The sequence below is a fragment of the Aedes albopictus genome, chromosome 2 (genome assembly GCF_035046485.1).
Source record: "Aedes albopictus strain Foshan chromosome 2, AalbF5, whole genome shotgun sequence".
Lineage (NCBI taxonomy): Eukaryota > Metazoa > Arthropoda > Insecta > Diptera > Culicidae > Aedes > Aedes albopictus.
Genome location: NC_085137.1, coordinates 75,096,591 through 75,116,904, shown reverse-complemented (window position 1 = coordinate 75,116,904; position 20,314 = coordinate 75,096,591). Strand labels below are relative to the sequence as shown.

At 43.2% G+C, this 20,314-nt stretch overlaps 1 protein-coding gene across 1 annotated transcript in view; it reads left to right on the top strand.

Moving 5' to 3' along the window:
* The window catches only part of LOC109432806 (uncharacterized), a 44,307-nt gene that overhangs the window by 14,535 nt on the left and 9,458 nt on the right, over positions 1 to 20,314 (top strand). The window contains exon 5 of the mRNA XM_029871573.2: positions 13,724 to 15,345. Within this exon, the coding sequence (XP_029727433.1) occupies positions 13,724 to 15,345 (1,622 nt within the window). The remainder of the gene's footprint in view (positions 1 to 13,723; positions 15,346 to 20,314) is intronic.

Genomic DNA, 20,314 nt, shown 5'->3' with positions numbered 1-20,314 from the left:
CGCCATTTTGCGCCGAAAGCAGTTAAACGCGTTCAAAGTTACCATATAAAAATCGAAAATTTGAAAATAATTTTTTTTATTCCAAAAGCTAGCGCTTTTCGATGTTCAGCAAAAACATGTATTTTTGCATTCTAAACAACTTTATAGAAGACGAAAAAAATGTAAAAAATCCCGTTAAAAAGTTATGATGAAATATATGATTTCTAGGGGTCATGAACATACAACGCAATATATCTCGTAAAGTATGAGATTTAGCATTATGACGTCTTTGACAAAGTTGTTCAAAATTGCATTTTGCACAACTTTGCCAAAGACATAAAACGTCTATCTGCATTTTTTGAAAAAATATTTTTTTTATCTCACTTGTAGGTGGATTGATCATCCAGCTCTCTTTATGTCAAAAGATGTGCTTTGTCTTATATAGAAACTTCTCTGAAGAAACTAGGGTGACATTGGGTATTATCGGCAGGTTTGTTCTCTTCGTCATGGGGGGTTTTTGTCAGCCAAACTGCCTGAAACTTGGCCATATAATTCAGCTTAGTTGGGAAGGATTTGAGGCCAACTCCGAGTTAAATAGGTTTCAAAAAACCCCCCAAGACGAAGAGAACAAAACGGCCGAGAATAGGTAATTTCCCCTATATCGTAAAAATCAACGATTAAAAAGTTATTAAAAAAGCGCACGAAATCGGCAAAATAAAACACTGTGTGCTGGTAGAACTTTTAGAGAAATTGCTGAATCCCGTAATAAATTTCCAAACCCAAAGAATTTCAAAAAGTTCTGTCAAAGATATTTTCAAAAATAATAACCTAATTCAACTTTGAATATTATTGCCGAGAAATTTCAAAAGAGTTATGCCGAAATAGTTTTCAAAAACATTTGCAGAGAAAATTCCAAAAATACTCTTATAGGAACTTTCAGATCAAATCCAATCAAAGCATTTCTCAAGAATTTACCAAAAAAAAAACACCAAAAGATATTTGAAAGTTTTTTTTCAGGTAACTCACAGAAAACTCGCCGAATAAATTACCAAAAAAATGCCAAATGAATTACCCAATCAATTCCCGTAGGGATTGGCATAGAAGTTTCCAGAACAGTGTTAAAGTTATTCCGAAAGTTATTACCAGAGGTTTTCTCAAACGAAATGTCAAAAAAAAGTCAGTGAAAAGTTGCAGACGGAATTCCCAACAAAATTTTCGTAGAAATAGAAATCTAAAGAAGTTCGTAGAAATAAAAATCAGAAGCCATTTTTGTAGCATTTCTGAGAATTAGTTGAAGAAGTTTCCAAAGGAAATGCCTAACAATTAATTAAATATATCGTCAAAGGAAATTTTCAGAGCAATAGCCGAATGGATTCTCAAATTAATGTTTAAAGATATTCCTTAATGAATCTGTACACGGGTTTCCGAATTAATTACTGAAAAAGTTAAAAAAAAAATCCGAAGAAATACTTCAAAAATTGTAATAAATGATGTAAAAATTCTCACAGGCATTGCTCCAAGAGATTCTACTGGAATTCCTCAATGAATCCTTTAGGAATTCTTCCAAGGTTTTTATCAGCTTTTTTTTATCGGCTTTCTTGAAACTTCTTCAAGGGTTCTTTTTGCACTGCCCCATACGATTTTTCTTGGAAGTCCTTTCAAGGATTTCTTAAGAATTTGTTCAAGCATTTCTTTAGTAATCATACCCGCAGGGATTTCCTCATAAATTCCTCTAATAATTTCTGTAGAAAATCATTCAAAGATTCTTTAGGCAATGTTTTTAAGTCCTTTTTCACAATTTGTTCAAGAATCTTTTAAGAAATTCCAGTAAAAATTTAATCTTTTCAACAAGGATTTTGTTTTTCAAGTTACGTATAAAGATTCGTTCATGGATTTCTCGAAGTTTTTCTTCAGATAACCCTACAAGGATGGACACATTCATCCCTAAAGAATTCCTGCACAAATTTCCTCAGGGGGTCTTTCAGAAATTCACCCAAAGCCTCCTGCGGAAATTCTTTTGAAGATTGTTTTTTTTTATTTGCACCAAAGAATTTGGAATTCTTTGGGGTTTCCGTCATTGATTTCTTGAGAAATTTTCTAGGCATTTCATAATTAGTTCTTCCAAAAATCCCTTTGCTTGCAGATTTTTTTCAGGAATCCTTCAAGTAATTACTCATAGTACTCCTAGTACTTGTAGTACTACTTCATAGTACTGTAGTAATCCTTCCAGAACATCATCAAATATACCTCCAAAATCAACCCAATGATTCTTTCCTAATACATCTTAGAATTCATCTAGGCGATTCTTAAAGATCTTTTTTAGAAATTTCTACAAAAAAAATCCTACAGACATTTCTACAAGAGTTCCTTCGGGAGTACATTCAAATTTCTTTGGAAAATCTCCCAAGCATTTATTCGGGTATGGCTTCAAAAATCTCAAAAAATCATCAAATATATTTTCCATGAGGAACTACTGCAAGATTCCTTCTTGAAGAAATCTTTAAAATCATTCTTGGAGAAATTCCTTGAGGTCCATCTGAAGGATTTCTTGAAGAGTTTCATGATATAATCCTTGAATGGCTTTATGAACGGTTCCGAAATGGTATTTCTGAACGACTGCTTGAAGAAATTCTTACAAAAAAATCTCAAAGGAATTCCTGAAGGATTTCTTGATAATTGTTTGAAGAAATTCTTGAAGAAATGTCAGGAGGAGTTCCTAAAGCAACCATTGTAAGTATTCGTAAACCAATGCTTAGAAAGTTTTCTTAAGCAATCCCTGAAAAAAATTGTAAAGTAAATCATAGAGGATTTTTTGTAGAAGTTTTTGAAGTAACTGCCTGATAAATCGAAAAATATATTTTTGCCCGAAGGAATTCCCGCAGAAACCCTTCAAGAACAAAACATGCGTTCAGTTCTTAATTTTGATAAATGGGGCCCCTGAATTTCAGCTGCTATCTTATGCTAAATCAACACCTATGTTTGGTTCTGTGGTTAGGATATCAGGGACATTTTCATAATGCTCATGAATTATACTTCCATATCGGTACTGAATATCGTAAAATTCAATTTTGATTGCGAACACATTTTTTATTGTATTTTGGGGCTCCTGCAGGTGCAAAGAGTAGTCATCAAATTAATATAAACAAAACTAACAAGACTACATAAATAAAGTGTGTACATTTATAATTGTTAATAATAGAACATCAAAAAAGCCATCTGTGTTCCCAATTCCAAAATCTCTTGATAATCACGAAGAGACCCCCACATACCTATCAGCAGATCGGCAAGTATTTAACTTATACTTATATGTAGGAATCTTTTGCTAATCACAGAACTTTATTTAAACTGGGCCCCCGAATTCAGGGGGCCACCAAATCAGGAAAGGTTTATAACACTAGACCTGGCCTGATTTGGAGGCCCCCTAGATTCGGGGGCCCGGTGCGGACCGCACCCTCCGCCCCCCCCTTGCTACGCCACTGGTAATCAGAAATTAAATCTCTGAAAATCTAAGATTTCTTTGATCTCTCAAATTTCTCCTAGAATTTACGATTCCAGCCTAAGTAACCTGCCTGACTTTCTGCAGTAGCCATCTACGGTACCATAAAGTTCGTCACTAGTTTTCTATAAAATATCTTGAAAATGACCATCAAAAATACTAGGGTAATTGATCCGATCATGGAGGAGTTAAGCACTGGGTTCATGCTTAAACCGCAATTGTATCGCCCCAAGCAAACTTTTTACATGGGTTGAATTGAAAATAATAAAATCTATCCTTTATCTACGGGAAAATAACGAAATATTGCCACTTTGAGGTTGTTATGAGCATTTTATTCGTTTTTATCTGAGAGAACATTGTGTTCCTAATGTTGCGGTATTTGTTCCTAATGTTGCGGTATCCCATTGAAATCATATGGGATACCGCAACATTAGGAACACAGCAGCAAACATAATTAGGAAAACATTTTTTTAAATGGGTTTTTGGGCAAATCTTAAGCAAACAAATGGTGCAATCTCATAATTTAAGCACATTGAATCAATTAAAAATACCTTTTGGTAACATTTCAGTCGAAAAAGTGCTCAATTGCCATTACCGCAACATTAGGTACAACCACAACCACAACGATGGGAACAATTACCTTACACTGAAGATTTCCCTAGAAATCGTTTCCAAAACTCTTTCACGAGTAATCTTTCCAGATATTCCACCAGAAGTTCACCCAGTATTTTTTTTTCTGGGCATTCTGTTATTGCCTATTAGTTTCCCAAACAAACTTACCAAGAGTTTTCAGAAGAGTTTGGAAATATTATTAAGAAATCCACTAATAGGAAGTTCGTAAATTCTATAATCATACTGAGAATTTCGACCCCCTCATGATTATCTTTTTTATTTTTATTTGCTTAAACAACTGCATAATTTGCACTAGTTGGTCATCTATGAATTTAAGGAATGTTTAATGAAGATGTCGTAATTTCCATGCCCATCATTGGACACGAGACAAACAACACATAACTTAATTTCAAGTTCATATGAATACTATGTTAAATCCAAGGATTTATAAATATTCAATATTAATTCTCTTAAATTTTTCTGGGGCTTGGATTATATCTTCCAGGAAGCTTTGATTTCAGGCATGTAGTCGATGTGCTTTGCAGTAATGATTGGAATAGCTGAATGTATAATCAATGGCAAACAATTCTGTAAGAATCAGATCTCCAAGTCATCTGATATAGTTATACTGATCATGACGCTGCATAGTATATCGAACATTTGTCGAAGTCATTTATGTGCCGGGAAAATATAATTCCAAGTTGGAGAGAATATTACAAACTGAGGGAGGGTAATAGGCCCAGTCAGACCCCTGAATGGGCAATGTGGGTTAGTTTATGGGAATGCCATTGAAGGTTTGTAATATTCTCCGAGGCTTTCGAAATCCAACAGGGCGCGTCCCCGGGTTGCGGATAGGGGGAAAAGGGAGATTTTTCACATTTGTACTGTAATCAGCCAATGTGGTAATATCTCCTATGGTGTTGTAGTGCGAATGAATGATCTCATTCTATGGGAATTCGAACCTTGTAATGTATTGTTTATCAACTTCAATTTTCTAAGCTTGATAAGGTTTTGAAGACAAACATGAGATGAGAGAATTGCCTAATAGGAAAGTCACATCAGCAAAGCTTTTACATATGCAAATGCTATCCATGGGGTCATGTCTAGCATTTAATATGTATGGCAATGACTGATTCTTACCTAGCAGGGGTACTACAAGACCACGCGGACAATTCGATTAAAGGCTTAATTGGGGATAATATATTTTCCAGAACTGAAGGGACATTTTTTCCGGGGTGACTGGCGAGTCGGAGAGGGTAGAAGTTTCCGTTTGTTATAATTGACAAAATAAACAATCGGGCGCTTTTTCTTTCTATGACTTGCTTGGTATTTTGTGGATTATTGTTTTTTGGTTTTGGAAGGTATGCGATTCACTATTGAGCCTTAAAAATATTTTGTATCTGAATAGCATTGATATTGTCAAGTCTGTACCAACACCCTAATCCCACACCAAAATACCCTTTTCCTATCCCATGGCGTTTATGTGGTCAGCAAAGACTATTCAGCCATTACCCCTCCTTATCATCGGCTTTGGACTGACTTGCGCTCTCATTGCCCCACCAAATGCTGCAAAATGAAAATGAAAATGAAAATATTAATTCTCTTAAATTTTTCTTAGTAAGTTACGTTTTTTTGTTTCCGGGGCCCGTGGCGCTTTATGAGCGGATGGTCAAGGGTTCGATCCCAGCCCCGGCACTTCGTCAGTTGCTCTTCCCCCCGAGAGCGGCTGGCACCTGACCCTCTTCTGAGCTCTCATAGCTCAAACGGACCCGGATAATTGGATATCGGCGAACGGCAACCCATAATGGACGACCCCCAATCGGACTAGAAGAGGAACAACAGCCACCATCATTTCATCATCGTGTTCATCATTCTATCAAGGACGGGGTAGAAAAGTGAAAGCAGCACAACGGCAAACCAGTTCCGATATAGTAGAATAAGAATATAATAGAATACATTTAGGCACTGTACAAGTGTAAGTGCCGCCAATTGAAATCGCCCACGTAGTGCCCTAGTGGACAAAAAGAGCTGTAAAAATAGGTTAAGTGGTTAAAAAAAAGTTACGTTTAATTTTCACTGTAAATCATTCTATTTTAGAAACTGGAAAAATTTCAAAAACCTATCGGAAAAACCGGGAAAAACTCGGGAATTTTATTTTCCGCTCTGAGTGGCCACCATGAATTATCTCAACACCGTTAAAAAAGCCAATTGCGAGTCGGCGTCCGTCGCATCGGATCAAGCGTTCCGGAAAAAGAAGGGAAGAAAAGAGCAAGAAGGATATCTGCACACGCATAGTGCCGAAGCCAGCGGAGTCGCCAACCAGGTTCCGAATCGAGAGAAGAAGCCCTGCAGGATCTGCGACCGCTGCGATCATCGTATCCGGAACTGCGAGAGCTTCATGGCGGATGCGGCTGCCGGAAAGATGGGAGGCGGTACGGAAGTGGAGGCTCTGCTATCTGTGCCTCAACGAGCACGGAAGTGCACGCTGCAAGATCAACATGCGGTGCAACGTGAACTAGTGCAACGAACGCCACAATCCGCTGATGCATATCGAGCAAGGTGTTAGCACTAACAGCAACGTGCACCTACATCGGCAGTCGATGATTTTCCGAATGATACCGATCACGTTGTACAACGGGAAGTTCAGCGTGGACACGATTGCGTTCCTGGGTGAGGGGTCGTCATACACGCTACTGGAAAAGTCGCTGGCGATCGCGCTGCAAGTCCAAGGCGTAACGCAACCGCTCCGAGTGACCTGGACAGCGGGTGTATCCAGAGTGGAGAAGCAGTCCCAAAGGGTGTAGCTCTTTGTATCGGCAAGAGGATCGGCGCAGCGCTTCCGCATCAAAGCCGCCCATACGGTGGACAGTTTAAAGTTGTCACAGCAAACGGTCTCCATGGCAGAGGTCATCGGAGGACCTTCCCACCTGCGAGGACTTCCAGTAACTGAATTCTCACGTGGAGTTCCGCAAATCCTCATCGGCCTCAAGGACATCCATCTCTACGCTCCTTTGCAATCCAAGATCGGCAAGCCTGACGAACCGATCGCCGTTCGGTCGAAGCTACGCTGGACCATCAATGGGTCAACATGCGTTGGCCGAGTCGAACCAGGCATAATCGGTCATCGCCAATGTGAAACGGTTTCGACCCAGGAGTTGCACGACATGCTGCGAAGCCATTACATCTTGGAGGAGTCGGTGATTTCCGTGGCGCTGTTGCCGGAGTCCGAAGAAGACAAACGAGCGAAGGCGATCCTTAAGAACACGACTGTTCGAGTGGGCGACCGTTTCGAGACGGGGCTATTGTGGAAGGAGGACGAAGTGCGGTTTCCCGACAGCTATCCCATGGCGGTGAAGCGATTCCGTTGCCTCGAGAGGCGATTAGCGAAGGACGACCGGCTGTGCAAGAAGGTAAGCGAATTGATCGAGGATTATGCGGCGAAAGGCTACATTCACGTAGCTACAGAGGCGGAGCTAGAGCTGCATCCCAAAAAGCCGGGAAAAGTGCGTCTGGTGTAGGACGCAGCTGCAGCGGTCAACGGAGTGTCGCTGAATTCCGCATTGTTGAAGGGACCGGACATGTTAACTCCGCTACCCAGTGTCCTAGTAAAATTCCGCGAGCGAGTGGTAGGTTTCGGCGGCGACATCAAGAAGATGTATCTCCAAGTTCGAGTGCGTGAAGAGGACAAGAGAGCGCGATTCGTCTTCCGTGGAGGTGCTGCGGAGCAGATGAAAATCTACATCATCGACGTAACGATGTTCGGCGCGACGAGCTCTCCTTGTACGGCACAGTTTGTCAAGAACCGGAGCGCAGAGGAGTACGCTGGACAGTTTCCAGAGGCACCAAAGGCAATAGTAGAGAACTATTACGTGGACGACTACTTTGATAGTACGGACACGGTCGAAGAAGCGGTAAAGCGAGCCCAGGAGGTGAAGTTCGTCCATTCCAAAGGCGGGTTCGAGATCCGGAACTGGGTGTACAACTCGGGCGAATTCCTAGAAGAAGGCATCGGTGAGCGCTCACCCGACCGGTGTGTGCAGGTTCTGCAGGACAAAGAATCTAATCTGGAGCGAGTTTTGGGGATAGTATGGAGTCCGGTTAGCGACGAGTTCACGTTCCTAGCAAAGTTTCGAGATGATCTAGCGCCGTATTTCTCCGGCGATCGTCGACCGACCAAAGGGGTACAGTGGTTTTTCGGTTTTATGATCACGATCAAAAAAATTTTTACCGTGATATAAACGAAACCGTGAATTTGGTGAAACGAGAAAAAAATGTAATTTTTTTATTCAAAATCGTTCAGCTGCAAAATATATGAGTCGTAGTTCACATTTTTTAACAGTTTTGGTGGACTGGACCATGCTGTATTGGTTTTATATTGATTTCGGAATGTTTTAGAACAAGTGTGATAAAAACGAAACGAAAATCGTGATAAAATCGAATAGAAAACCGTGAATTTGGGCGAGTAGTGATTAAAACGACTAGTGATAAAACCGAAACGCCACTGTAGTGATGAGCAGTGTCATGAGTCTGTTCGACCCGTTAGGAATGCTGGCTACTTTTGTGATCCACGGGAAAATGCTGATCCAGGACCTGTGGCGCAGCGGCAGCGACTGGGATCAACCGATCGACGACGAATGCTGCGAGAAGTGGGATCGCTGGGTTGCTCGGCTCCCGGAGATAGGAAAGGTGAGGATTCCGCGGTACTACTTCCAAGGTTCGACGTCCGTAAACTACGACACGCTACAGCTCCATGTGCTGGTCGACGCCAGTCAGGATGCCTATGGCGTGGCAGCTCATTTCCGTGTCCTTACGAGCAACGGCCCAGTGTGCTAGCTGGTGATGGCGAGGTCAAAGGTTGCTCCGTTGAAGATGATGTCAATCCCGAGGCTGGAGCTGCAGGCGGCGGTGGTCGGAGCAAGGTTGCTGCAAACGGCCGTCGAGGCACATTCGCTAGAGGTCAAGCAAAGATTTGTCTGGTCGGATTCCAGAACCGTCATCTCGTGGATACACTCGGAGCAGCGGAGGTACAAGCCGTTCCAGGATCGGCGAGACTCTCAGCCTCACGAAGCACAGCGAGTGGAACTGGATTTCTACGAAGAGTAACATCGCCGACGACTTGACGTAGTGGAAGGACGGAAGCAGTTTGGAGTCGAACGGACCGTGGTTTCGAGGTCCGGCGTTTCTTTACCAGCCGGAAGAGTGGTGGACGAAGCAGGAAACGGTAGAACCGAACACGTCAGAAGAAGTACGAGCGTGTCACTTGATCCACAATAGCGCACCTGAAGAGCAGATGGTTGACGTGGATTGTATTTCCCGATGGAAAGTTCTGGTCAGGACGGTAGCGTGCGTGTATCGATTCACATCCAACTGCGATAGAAGGAGAGATCTGGCGATTGAGGCGGTTCCAGCATCACCAAGGGTGCGAAGCGTGGTGAAGATGGCGATACCAGCGGTGGTGGTCCCACTCAATGAGAGTCTATTAAAGGTGGGGAAGAAGATACTTCGTGTGCGTGAGATCCGTGTCTGGTGCAAAACATGTCACTACTACAAGCAAAGCGAGCTCCCATAAGAACGCGTGTCAAATAGTGACGTCACTATTTGTGTTTACATTTTTCTTTCCTTACTAATACATAGCCATCTCTTCTTCTTCCCCACCTGTAATATACTCACATTGGGTCCCACTCAAGCGAGAGGAGTTTCAGCGAGCGGAAGCGTATCTGTGGCGGTCGGCACAAGCCGATGCGTATGAAGAAGAGGTCAGGATTTTGACGAAGAACCGAGAGCATCCCCGAAGCGAGCGTCAGCAGATTGAGAAGTATAGCAGTCTGTACAGCGACAGCCCTTTTTGGACGAGGAAGGTATATTGCGGATGGAAGGCAGAGCGGCCCAGGGTTCATTCCTCCCTTTCGAACTTCGGTTCCCGGTTATCCTGCCGAAACGATACCCCATTACCCGGAAGTTGTTGGAGTACTACCACCAGCAGGCGACTCACGCAAACGCAGAGACCGTGGTCAATGAGGTCCGGCAACGGTTCCGGATCCCGAATCTTCGAGCGGAACTGAAGGCGGTGATAAAGGCTTGCGTTTGGTGCAGGACGAAGAAGTGTGGGCCGAAGATTCCGCGGATGGCTCCCCTTCCGTTGGCGCGGATCACTCCTGACTGGAGACCGTTTAGCTTCACCGGGGTGGACTATTGCGGTCCGGTCACGGTCACAGTTGGATGGAGATGGGAGAAGCGGTGGGTCTGTCTCTTTACGTGTTTGACGACGATAGCGATTCACCTGGAAGTGGCTCACAACTTGACGGCACAATCGTGCTTTTGCCCGAGCAGAGGAAAAAAGCTCAATAATAGCATATTTTGATATGGAGAACAAAAAGTGATATTTGTTTGTTTGAGATAAGAGGTAAAAGTACTGAAAATAATATCTCAAATTTACTCCTGGAACATCATTATCATAGCACATTTAGCTCTTGATAAGATCTAACCAATAGCAGTGAGCTATTTGATTGATCTTCATATATCATATTTTGCTATTGGTTACATGGTTCCAGAACAAACTTTTGCTATTATTTTCAGTACCTCTTATCTCAAACAAACCAATATCACATTTTGATCGCCAGTACTTGAACTCTCCCCGGATGATGGCCATTCGGCGTTTCGTGTGTCGGCGGGGCAAACCGGTCGAATTCTATTCCGACAACGGAATGAATTTCCAGGCTGCGAGCAAGGAGATTGTGCGGAAGATAGATGGAGCATGCGATGAAGCTGTTACGAACGCGACGCGTGAAGTACATTAATTTCTAACAACTAGAGCACACTAATTCCAATCATTTCCTACATCTAGCATTAAGCAAATCGCTTGTAATAATCTAACGCAAAAGCTTGTATAATAATCGTAGAGGTAACGTTTTGTGAATCGTGTTGGTCACATATTCATGACAACCAGCGTAAATTGCAATATGCAAAATCAATTAGATCGAATTGAAAACGAGCGACCTTTCACACAACGTTGTATACGATATGCTACGATAGCGCAGCATCGAGGATGACTGATCAAGAACGGAACAAACCGCGCGTGCGTAGTAATCGATTAGCCCGGAACGCATACTCATAGCATGCATGGGGATGAATCATTCTAATTCATATTAGAAACGATATCATATTCAAGTATGTTCACGGTTTCACAGCATAAATGCGCAAGCACGGTATGGAATTTCACCATCGGATTTAATGTTGCGCAATCGGATAGAACTAACCACTTACACTTAAGCATCATTTATAATTACGCAATATTGTGAAATTCATTAAACTAGAATACAAGCTACGCCATTTGTAATTGTTAGTTCCAGACATGCACCGATAGGATATAAAATTGTAATCAATTATCTATGCTCACAACTAACGTAAAGTCAAGAACACAACCCCAATGTATTGTAATGGTCAAAGTACCAGAAAAGGTTTTGATCAGGGATTAATTATTTGTTAGCAAAACTTGTTAGCAAAACTTGTTGGAAAGATTCATTGCAGGATTGTATGTATACAAGTTAGAATTTTGATGAATCATGAGTTAATTAATGATGTAAAGAGGGTGAGCATAGTTTCTGGACGATACACATATAATAATTATGCTTTACGTAGGAATCAGGAAAAGACATGTAAAAAGAGGGTGCGAATAATGTCTGGACGAGAGTATAAAAGGCGATCGAACAATAAAGACGGTAGCAGTTTTGCCTTGTACGTCACAAGCTACAGAACGCTCATTCACTTGCTACTCGAAATCCTTCTTACCAAGCACTTTGAGAAGCTTAATCTTTTCTAATCCCTCCTATTACCCAAGCCTTCGAATGCGAAAGGAGTTGGCTGGAGCTTGATTGGAAAATTTAAGTCTTTGAAAAGAGTTACTTAGGGTCTGTGTCAATTGATGAATTAAAATTAATTTTCACTTAAACTTGACAGTTCGATAATTATTTCCTTAGGAAAAGTGTCAAGTTTGAGTGTTGAACTGTCAAATTTAAGTGAAAATTAATTTTAATTCACCAATTGACACAGACCCTTAGTATTTAGAATCGAGGAGTCTAAATCATACTGAATCGATCAAACTTTTTCCACTCTGGCACGCTACGGTTCCGAATGCGAGTAACTTTGGCAAGAGTCTGAAAAGGCCAGTTTGACACCGATTCAAGTGTGGGCAAGCATTTATTTTCTCACTCTGGTACGCCACGTGGCATGAGTCTAGAAAAAATATAAATGCATTGCGATCAACTTTTCCTCATCCGACTAAGTCACGTCTTCGAATGCGAAAGAATTTGACCGGATCTAGGAAGGCCAGTTGATTGCTCCCATATTCGATTTGGACCAATCGATTTTAATTATCTACCACTCAATCCTCCGAGTATCAGTAAGTAGTTTCGGTCGTCGACAGTTTATTCAGTGCGTTTTTCTTGCCTGTTGATCGGCACACGCGGAATCGAATACCGTCCCCCTTCGCAACGGTATGTGCCCCGTCGTCAACATATGGTGGCTCCAGAGAGGACGAGCTGCTGCCACCTTCCAGCGACAGTGCCTATCTCCAATATCACGTGCCTGATTTCAACAGAAGCTATGACTGATGCGAGGACAAGATGGAATTTCAGCCCGCCGAGCGCGCCCCACATGGGAGGCGTTTGGGAGCGGCTGGTCCGGTCTGTGAAAGCAGCACTGGCGGTGCTCCAAGACGGAAGAAGGTTGACGGATGAAGTGCTGCTGATCACGTTGGCAGAAGCGGAGGACCTGGATAATTCGCGCCCTTTAACGTACGCCGGGCTAGGTCCGGAGGCTAGCGAAGCGTTGACGCCGAACCACTTCGTGAAAGGTCCAGTGTTGGCGGCAGATCGTATTTCGACTACAAATGAAGGCGAAGCGCTCCGGGACCTACACAAGCGTTCGCAGGCACTGGCAGATCGTCTGTGGAAGCGGTGGATAGCGGAGTACGTGCCAGCGATCAATCAACGGACCAGGTGGCACGGAGAGACCCAGCCCATCAGCCAGGGCGATCTGGTGTACATAGCGGATGAAGGGATGAGGAAGAGCTGGACGCGTGGCGTAGTGATTGAAGTGTACCCAGGAGTTGATGGCAGAGTCCGGCAAGCCTGTAACCTGTAACAAGCAAAATATGATTAATTAGGAAACTATAAAATCGTCCCCTTAATGCTAGAACTAGGTAACTGGTTTTGCGAAATCGCGAGCAATTTGTTTACATCTGAACGTTCACCACAATAAACATAAGTTTGTCGATTGAAACTACAAAAACACATAATGATGCTTCATTTAAGACCAACAAAGTGTTTGTTTTATAGCAGGATTAGTTTTACCAGCCATTTTTACCCGTACTTTCCAAAACGAGTTACCTAGTTCTAGCATTAAGGGGGCGAAATGTAAGTTGAGAAATGATTAAATAGTAAAAATAGTGAGTAATTTTAATAAATTTAGTTTCAAGCTGCTGTACACATAAAAACACTGCTGTGGAAATTCAGTTTCTAAGTCGTCCGAACACAAGTGAATGTAACTGGTTGCAAATGAATAATCCCCATCTCTGGTTGTAATTCAATGTTTACAGCTTGTTGGTTTGATTCTTGATTTCTCTTCAATACCTTACAGAAACGATAAAAATCTGATCACCATCGAGTACAACAACATCATAGTCGAACCGGACGTTTTGAAGGTCGATCCAAAGGGTTCCCTGACATTGATCATATCATCTTCCTTTGACTGTGATTACCTTGTCAAAGAGGTCATTCCGGAGGTACGGTCAAATGAGGGTCGTGAGAACGATTCCGAACAACCAAACACTACCAGCATCGAAGGCTTGTTGAATGTGTCCCTGTTGGAGTCTGTTGCGTCGGGACCGGCCAACAGTCACAACTTTGATCACTCTCCGCGTCTCCGGGATAATCTTGATGCAATCGAACAGCATCGAAACATGCGCTGCCAAATGCTGGACCAAACCAGTTCGGTCGAGAGCAACAAGGAAAATCTAGAACCACGTCGATCGATGTCCGATGTACGAGTGGTTCTTCAGGACGTTCAACGCTTGCGGGTGTTCGAATCGCTACAGCAAGAGTGCCAACAGAAAAAAATGAGTCGCTCTCTGAAGCAAAGTACCCCGGAGAAACGTAATCATGGCGACGAATCGGGTGATCCGCAGATAAATGAGGGAAAGAGACGAAAATTGTTCAAGCAAACGGTACAGGATACCCTGAACGAAAGTGTCGACTCGCAGCTGCAACGCAACAAGTACGTCGAAAAGAAGCTGGTCAATACTGTGAAACCGATTCAAACATTGGACGTGAAGCCATTGGTTGTTGGGCCTTCCGCTGAAAACATCCAGGGTCCTTCCAATGCGCTGAACGAATCAACCGCAACGGATATGATGTCAAGCGAAGAGTTTGAAGAGTCCTTGCGAGCTTACATTGACAACAACGGAATTTTTGGTATTGCTCAACAGAAGGTTTTGGACAATAAACTTGAAAAGAACATTCGTAAAATAAATCAGATGGTTGACCGTTCGTCGAAGAAGTTCTTCAAGCGTGAACCGGCTGCAGACAATCCTTATGAATTTATTGATTCCGGAGGCAATCGAAAGTCGGCTAAAAAGCAAGCAAATCGCAAAGGTGCCAACTCCACCAGTAAGAGAAAACCAAAAGCCAACAACGAGAACTCGTCGGTAACCAAGGTAGCCAAGGACGCCACCAATCAATCACTCCGTAACAAAAACGCAAAGAGTGCTGCGAAAAAAGCCAACACAAAGACCCTTTCAAAACCCTCCGAACCGATCATGCGGCGAAAGTCGCTTCCACGTTCAAAGAAGCCCACATTGATCATCGACCTGTCGTCCGACTCGGAGGCCGAACCCGCCGAGATGGGAAACACGTTCCATAATTTGAACATTTCTTCCATTGCTGTGCCGACGACGGCGGAGACAATGCCGAAGCACCCGATTCCGATTGCCAAGCGGTTGTTTGCCAAATCGACTCCACTCGAGAACGTTAAGAACAAGAAGCGTCCACTGGATGCAACGTATACGGAAGAAGCACAAAGTAAACCGCCGCAAGCAGGTGAGCGAACTTTTTCGGCCAAGCAGCAACGCGTACCACTTTTGGAAGTTGATCCGAAAGGTGACGGCAACGGTGTATTTCTACGGCGCGACTACAAGAAGCAGCATCTTCCGACGGGTCTTCAACCGGGAGTTACCGCTCTGCTTGAACATGAAAGGGAGAAAGGTAAGTGGCGCTTCTTCATCAGTTGTAGTATTGATCCGTCTGTACTGCCCCCACTCGCATATCAGTCCCATTTGAATAGGACAGATCGGTGAAGTACTAGATTTGTAGTAATGAGCTGAATTTTAGTATGGTGAGAAGGTCAATTCTCCGTTTCTGCAATGAAATGGTGCAAAAAGCGTGGGTATTATGATTCCTTGCCTAATTTGGTGCTGTTTGAGCAAAACTTTGGGCAACAGTGTTGTTGTTTTCTCCATTTCTTGCAACATAAACAACATAGTTATCCAAAGTTTTATTCAAACAGCATAAAATTAGGCAAGGAATCATAATACCCACGCTTTTTGCACCATTTCATTGCAGAAACGGAGAATTGACCTTCTCACCATACTAAAATTCAGCTCATTACTACAAATCTAGTACTACACCGAACGTGCCCCATTTTCATCACTTGAGTTAACATTATAAATAGTCATCATTTTTAAGAAACTTCCAATAACTATAATGAAAATTGCGGATTTTTACGTCAATGTGTGAAAAAAAATACCAAATCATGATCGTCCCATATGGAAAGTACCCGCATAACAGTCTTATTATGGATTTTATACGCTGTAACACAAAACTGAACAATGTTGTAGCACATGTAATATTTTTCACAATGGGGCACGTTCGGTGTAGTACTAGATTTGTAGTAATGAGCTGAATTTTAGTATGGTGAGAAGGTCAATTCTCCGTTTCTGAAATGAAATGGTGCAAAAAGCGTGGGTATTATGATTCCTTGCCTAATTTGATGCTGTTTGAGCAAAACTTTGAATAACTATGTTGTTTATATTGCAAGAAATGGAGAAAACAACAACACTGTTGCCCAAAGTTTTGCTCAAACAGCATTAAATTAGGCAAGGAATCATAATACCCACGCTTTTTGCGCCATTTCACTGCAGAAACGGAGAATTGACCTTCTCACCATACTAAAATTCAGCTCATTACTACAAATCTAGTACTTCACCGATCTGTCCTATTATGTACACGCTAAGAAAAAGTTACTCTAAAATGAGTAAGATTCACACAAAACGGAGCTAAACTGGAACAGCTCAAAAAATGCATTTCCATCGATAGCATTGGCCCAAGTGCAAGAATCAAAACAGTTTAAACCGTATAATATTCTTCACATCAGCAAGAATATTATACAACTTAAACTGATGAGATTTTCGCACTTGGGCCGGCGCTATCGCTGGAAATAAAATTTACTCAATTTTGAGTTGTCCCACTTTAGCTCCAAAATGAGTGAATTTTCTGACCGTGTATAGGATACAATCAGTGAAGTACTAGATTTGTAGTAATGAGCTGATTTTTTGTATGGTGAGAAGCAGGCTTGTCCGCACTGAGCGCATGAAAATTCTGCTCTTTGGATTTACACCATCAAGCACATCATAAATTATAAATCTTTTCATCTTATCAGATATAACAGTGCTTCCCAAACTGGGCGCCGCGGCGCCCTGGTGCGCCGTGAACATCTCTCAGGCAGAGATGGCATAGATACACTGATAAACAGCTCTGCGTACACATCTTCAATAAAATGTGCGCCGCTCTGTTTTTCTACGAATGTGGACCGGCAACAAACACCATCGCTCAGCCGTAAAACTTTGCGTGAGTGTGCGTATGTGTAAGTTGCCACACGAGCTGCGCGAGCCGTCGCAGAGCTCAAACTTTTTCTACGTGAGCTTCGCTCATTTCTAGGAATGTGCTACACATCTGCGCTGTCTGAGCTGCAAGTTGTAGGCTCTCGGCAGTACAGAGTAGCGCAGCGCTGCGATGTGAGCTGTGTGTTGGACTGTACTTTCTCTTACTTTCCTGCGCTCACCGTCCTGCGCGATGAGACAACGATGCCGAGCGCGTACAGTCGGACCACGCAGAAGATAATTCTTTACACGCACTCTTTCTCATCTTTGAGGCTGTGTGTAATGCGTATTTTTTTATCTTCTCACTTAGCGCTCTGAGGAGCATGCCATCTCTGCTCTCAGGTGCGCCGCAGGCTCTTGGGAAAAAACACAAAGAACAAACTCTTATTATTGAAGGCAGAATTTTTAGCTGTTTTTGTATTGTTTTGTAAAACTAGTGTCAAATCAAACCCTTTTTTGTATTCGATACCAATGTTTTGGCTTTTTTTGTGGAAGACTTCAAAAGAACACTCAGCCAAATAACCTTAAGATTTCCATAAGGCCCAACTTATGAAACGGCCTTTAAATAATTCATAATGATTCAAATGAATTTCATAAGGTCACTCTATGACGTAAAATCGTCTCACAGCTTGGCTTTTATTCATGTTTAGCAACATTGAATTCTCAAGCGTCGGTAGCCGTGTGGATAAGTTACGGGCTCGGTGATCCCGACGTTCATGGATCGAATCCAGTCTGCATCATTTTAAGATTTTTTTGTTCTTTTCATAAGTCTATCTTATGAAATTTGTCATAGCAAGCACGATCAATTTTCATAAGGTATTCTTATGTCATCCATAAGAATTAGTTATAGCAAATTTTCATAAGGTATTTCGATGAACTTTGCTAGTTTTTTTCGCTGAGTGAAAGTCATTCAAAGGGGTTTTCCCTCTTCAAAAATTTCCAATTAAATAGTAAATATTCCAGTCTACGAATGTTTTCCGGAATTTAGTATGTCCTCATGAAACATTTAGATTTTTACAAATTTTTTATACATCCGAAATTTTGAAAATTTTCGTAGGTCTCTCAATGTCAGCACAACTGTGTTGGCAACAAATAAAGTTATTAACACGATTTACTCCAGTGTAGCTTACGGCACACAAACCAATGTAAACTAAAGATGAATAAAGTTAGTTCGTACGCGTTTCTTCCAGACAACAGACGTTGTTCTTTTATTCTCTCTCGCTGTGCATAATCCGCCAACAGGTTATGGGCCTGTGCGTGGTAGAGAGTATCGGGACGGAAGAAAATTTGACGCCATTTTGAAATTTTGTCGGTTTTTTGCGAAAATCGTTCGTTTTTTGCCAAATATCGAAAGTTGTTCGCACGGAAATGGATGGCAATCGGTTCAGCCTCCAAAAGTTGAATAATAACAACTATCCCACCTGGAAATTTAAGGTGGAACTTCTCCTTATCCGTGAGGACCTGTGGCGTTGCGTCGATCCCGGCGTTAAAAAGGCAGGAGAATCCGACGATGCCTGGATTGCGCTGGATGCGAAGGCCCGGGCAACCATTGGCCTGCTCATCGAGGACAACCAGCACGGGCTGATCCGTGCGGCTCCAACAGCGAAGGCGGCCTGGATCGCGATCCAGAATCACCACCAAAAATCAACTCTAACCTCAAAAGTTTCGCTTTTGAAGCAGATCTGCGATAAGCGTTTCGCGGATGGTGAAGATATGGCAGAGCACATCTTTGCCATGGAGGAGTTGTTTGAACGGCTGAGGAACGCAGGACAGGGACTGGCAGAGAATCTTCAAGTCGCGATGATTTTAAGGAGTTTGCCGAGTTCCTACGATACCCTGACGACCGCCCTTGAGAGCCGGTCCGACGCGGATCTCACCCTGGAACTCGTAAAGCGAAAGCTCCTGGACGAGGTGATGAAACATCAAGGCGCATCCGGAAACGACCAAGTCTTGAAGGTTGCTGGGGTACAAGGCCGAAGCAGCAAGAAGAAGAAGCCTCTGATTTGTCACCGGTGCAAAAAGGAGGGCCATAAGCAGTTTGAGTGCCCGCAGCGCGCTCGTGATTCGGACGGTGACCCGAAGCCGAAAGGAAAACAACCCCCGAAGAAAAGAGAAGATTGTGTTTCGTTTGCTTTCGCGGCCGGCGCGTGTGCTAATTCCGACGGCTCGAAGCCGTGGGTTGTGGACTCTGGTGCGACTAGCCACACAGTTGCCGATCGGAGCTTCTTTAGTGAACTGAACAGTTGTGACATTAAATATGTGAAGCTAGCCGACGGAAAATTGACGATAGTGGAAGGCCACTGGTGTGGCACGATCGAGTGTTGTGATGAAAACGGACTACCAAGACAAATGAACATAAGTGTCGCACTTTACACACCTGACCTTGCCATGAACTTGTTGTCGGTGCCGGCGATAGTGCAGAAAAATGCCGAAGTGATTTTTGATGCTCGTGGGTGCCGAATCACGCGCGACGGAACGACGGTGGCCGTGGCAACGTTGAAGCATGGACTGTACCAGCTAAAGCAACCGGAGGAGGTGGCGTTATCTGTTAGCGGTCATCACAACAAAGACTGCCCGCACGTCTGGCATAGAAGGTTCGGGCACAGGGACCCGGCAGCGATTATCCGGATGAAAAAGAACGACCTGGTAAGCGGTTTGGAAATGTTTGATTGTGGCATCGATGAGCCTTGCGACTGTTGCCTGAAGGGGAAGAGCTCGCGGACCCCGTTCCCCAAGGAATCGTCAACATGCACAAAAACGACGATGGACATTGTGCACACGGACGTCTGCGGCCCGGTTGAAGTGCCATCAGTCAGCGGATATCGTTATTTCATGTCTATGATTGACGATCACTCCCGCTACTGCGTGGTGTACCTACTCAAACGCAAGTCAGAAGTAGCAGCCAAAATCCGGGAATACGTGGCAATGGCGCAAAATCGGTTCGGTCGGAAGCCCAGAATAATACGTTCGGATCAAGGCGGAGAGTTCACCGGGGAGAAGTTGCGTGAATTCTACAGGAAGGAGGGAATACAGCCGCAGTACACGGCGGGCTACAGTCCGCAACAAAACGGGGTAGCGGAACGTAAGAACCGTTACCTTGTTGAAATGGTCCGCTGCCTCTTGTTCGACGCCAATCTGCCGGAGTGCTATTGGGCGGAGGCACTAAACACGGCCGTATTTCTCCAAAACATCCTCCCGACGAAGCCTGTTAAGTTATCACCATATGAGATCTGGTACGATTCCAAACCGGACGTGAAAAACCTGAGGGTTTTTGGATGCAGTGCGTGGGTACATAT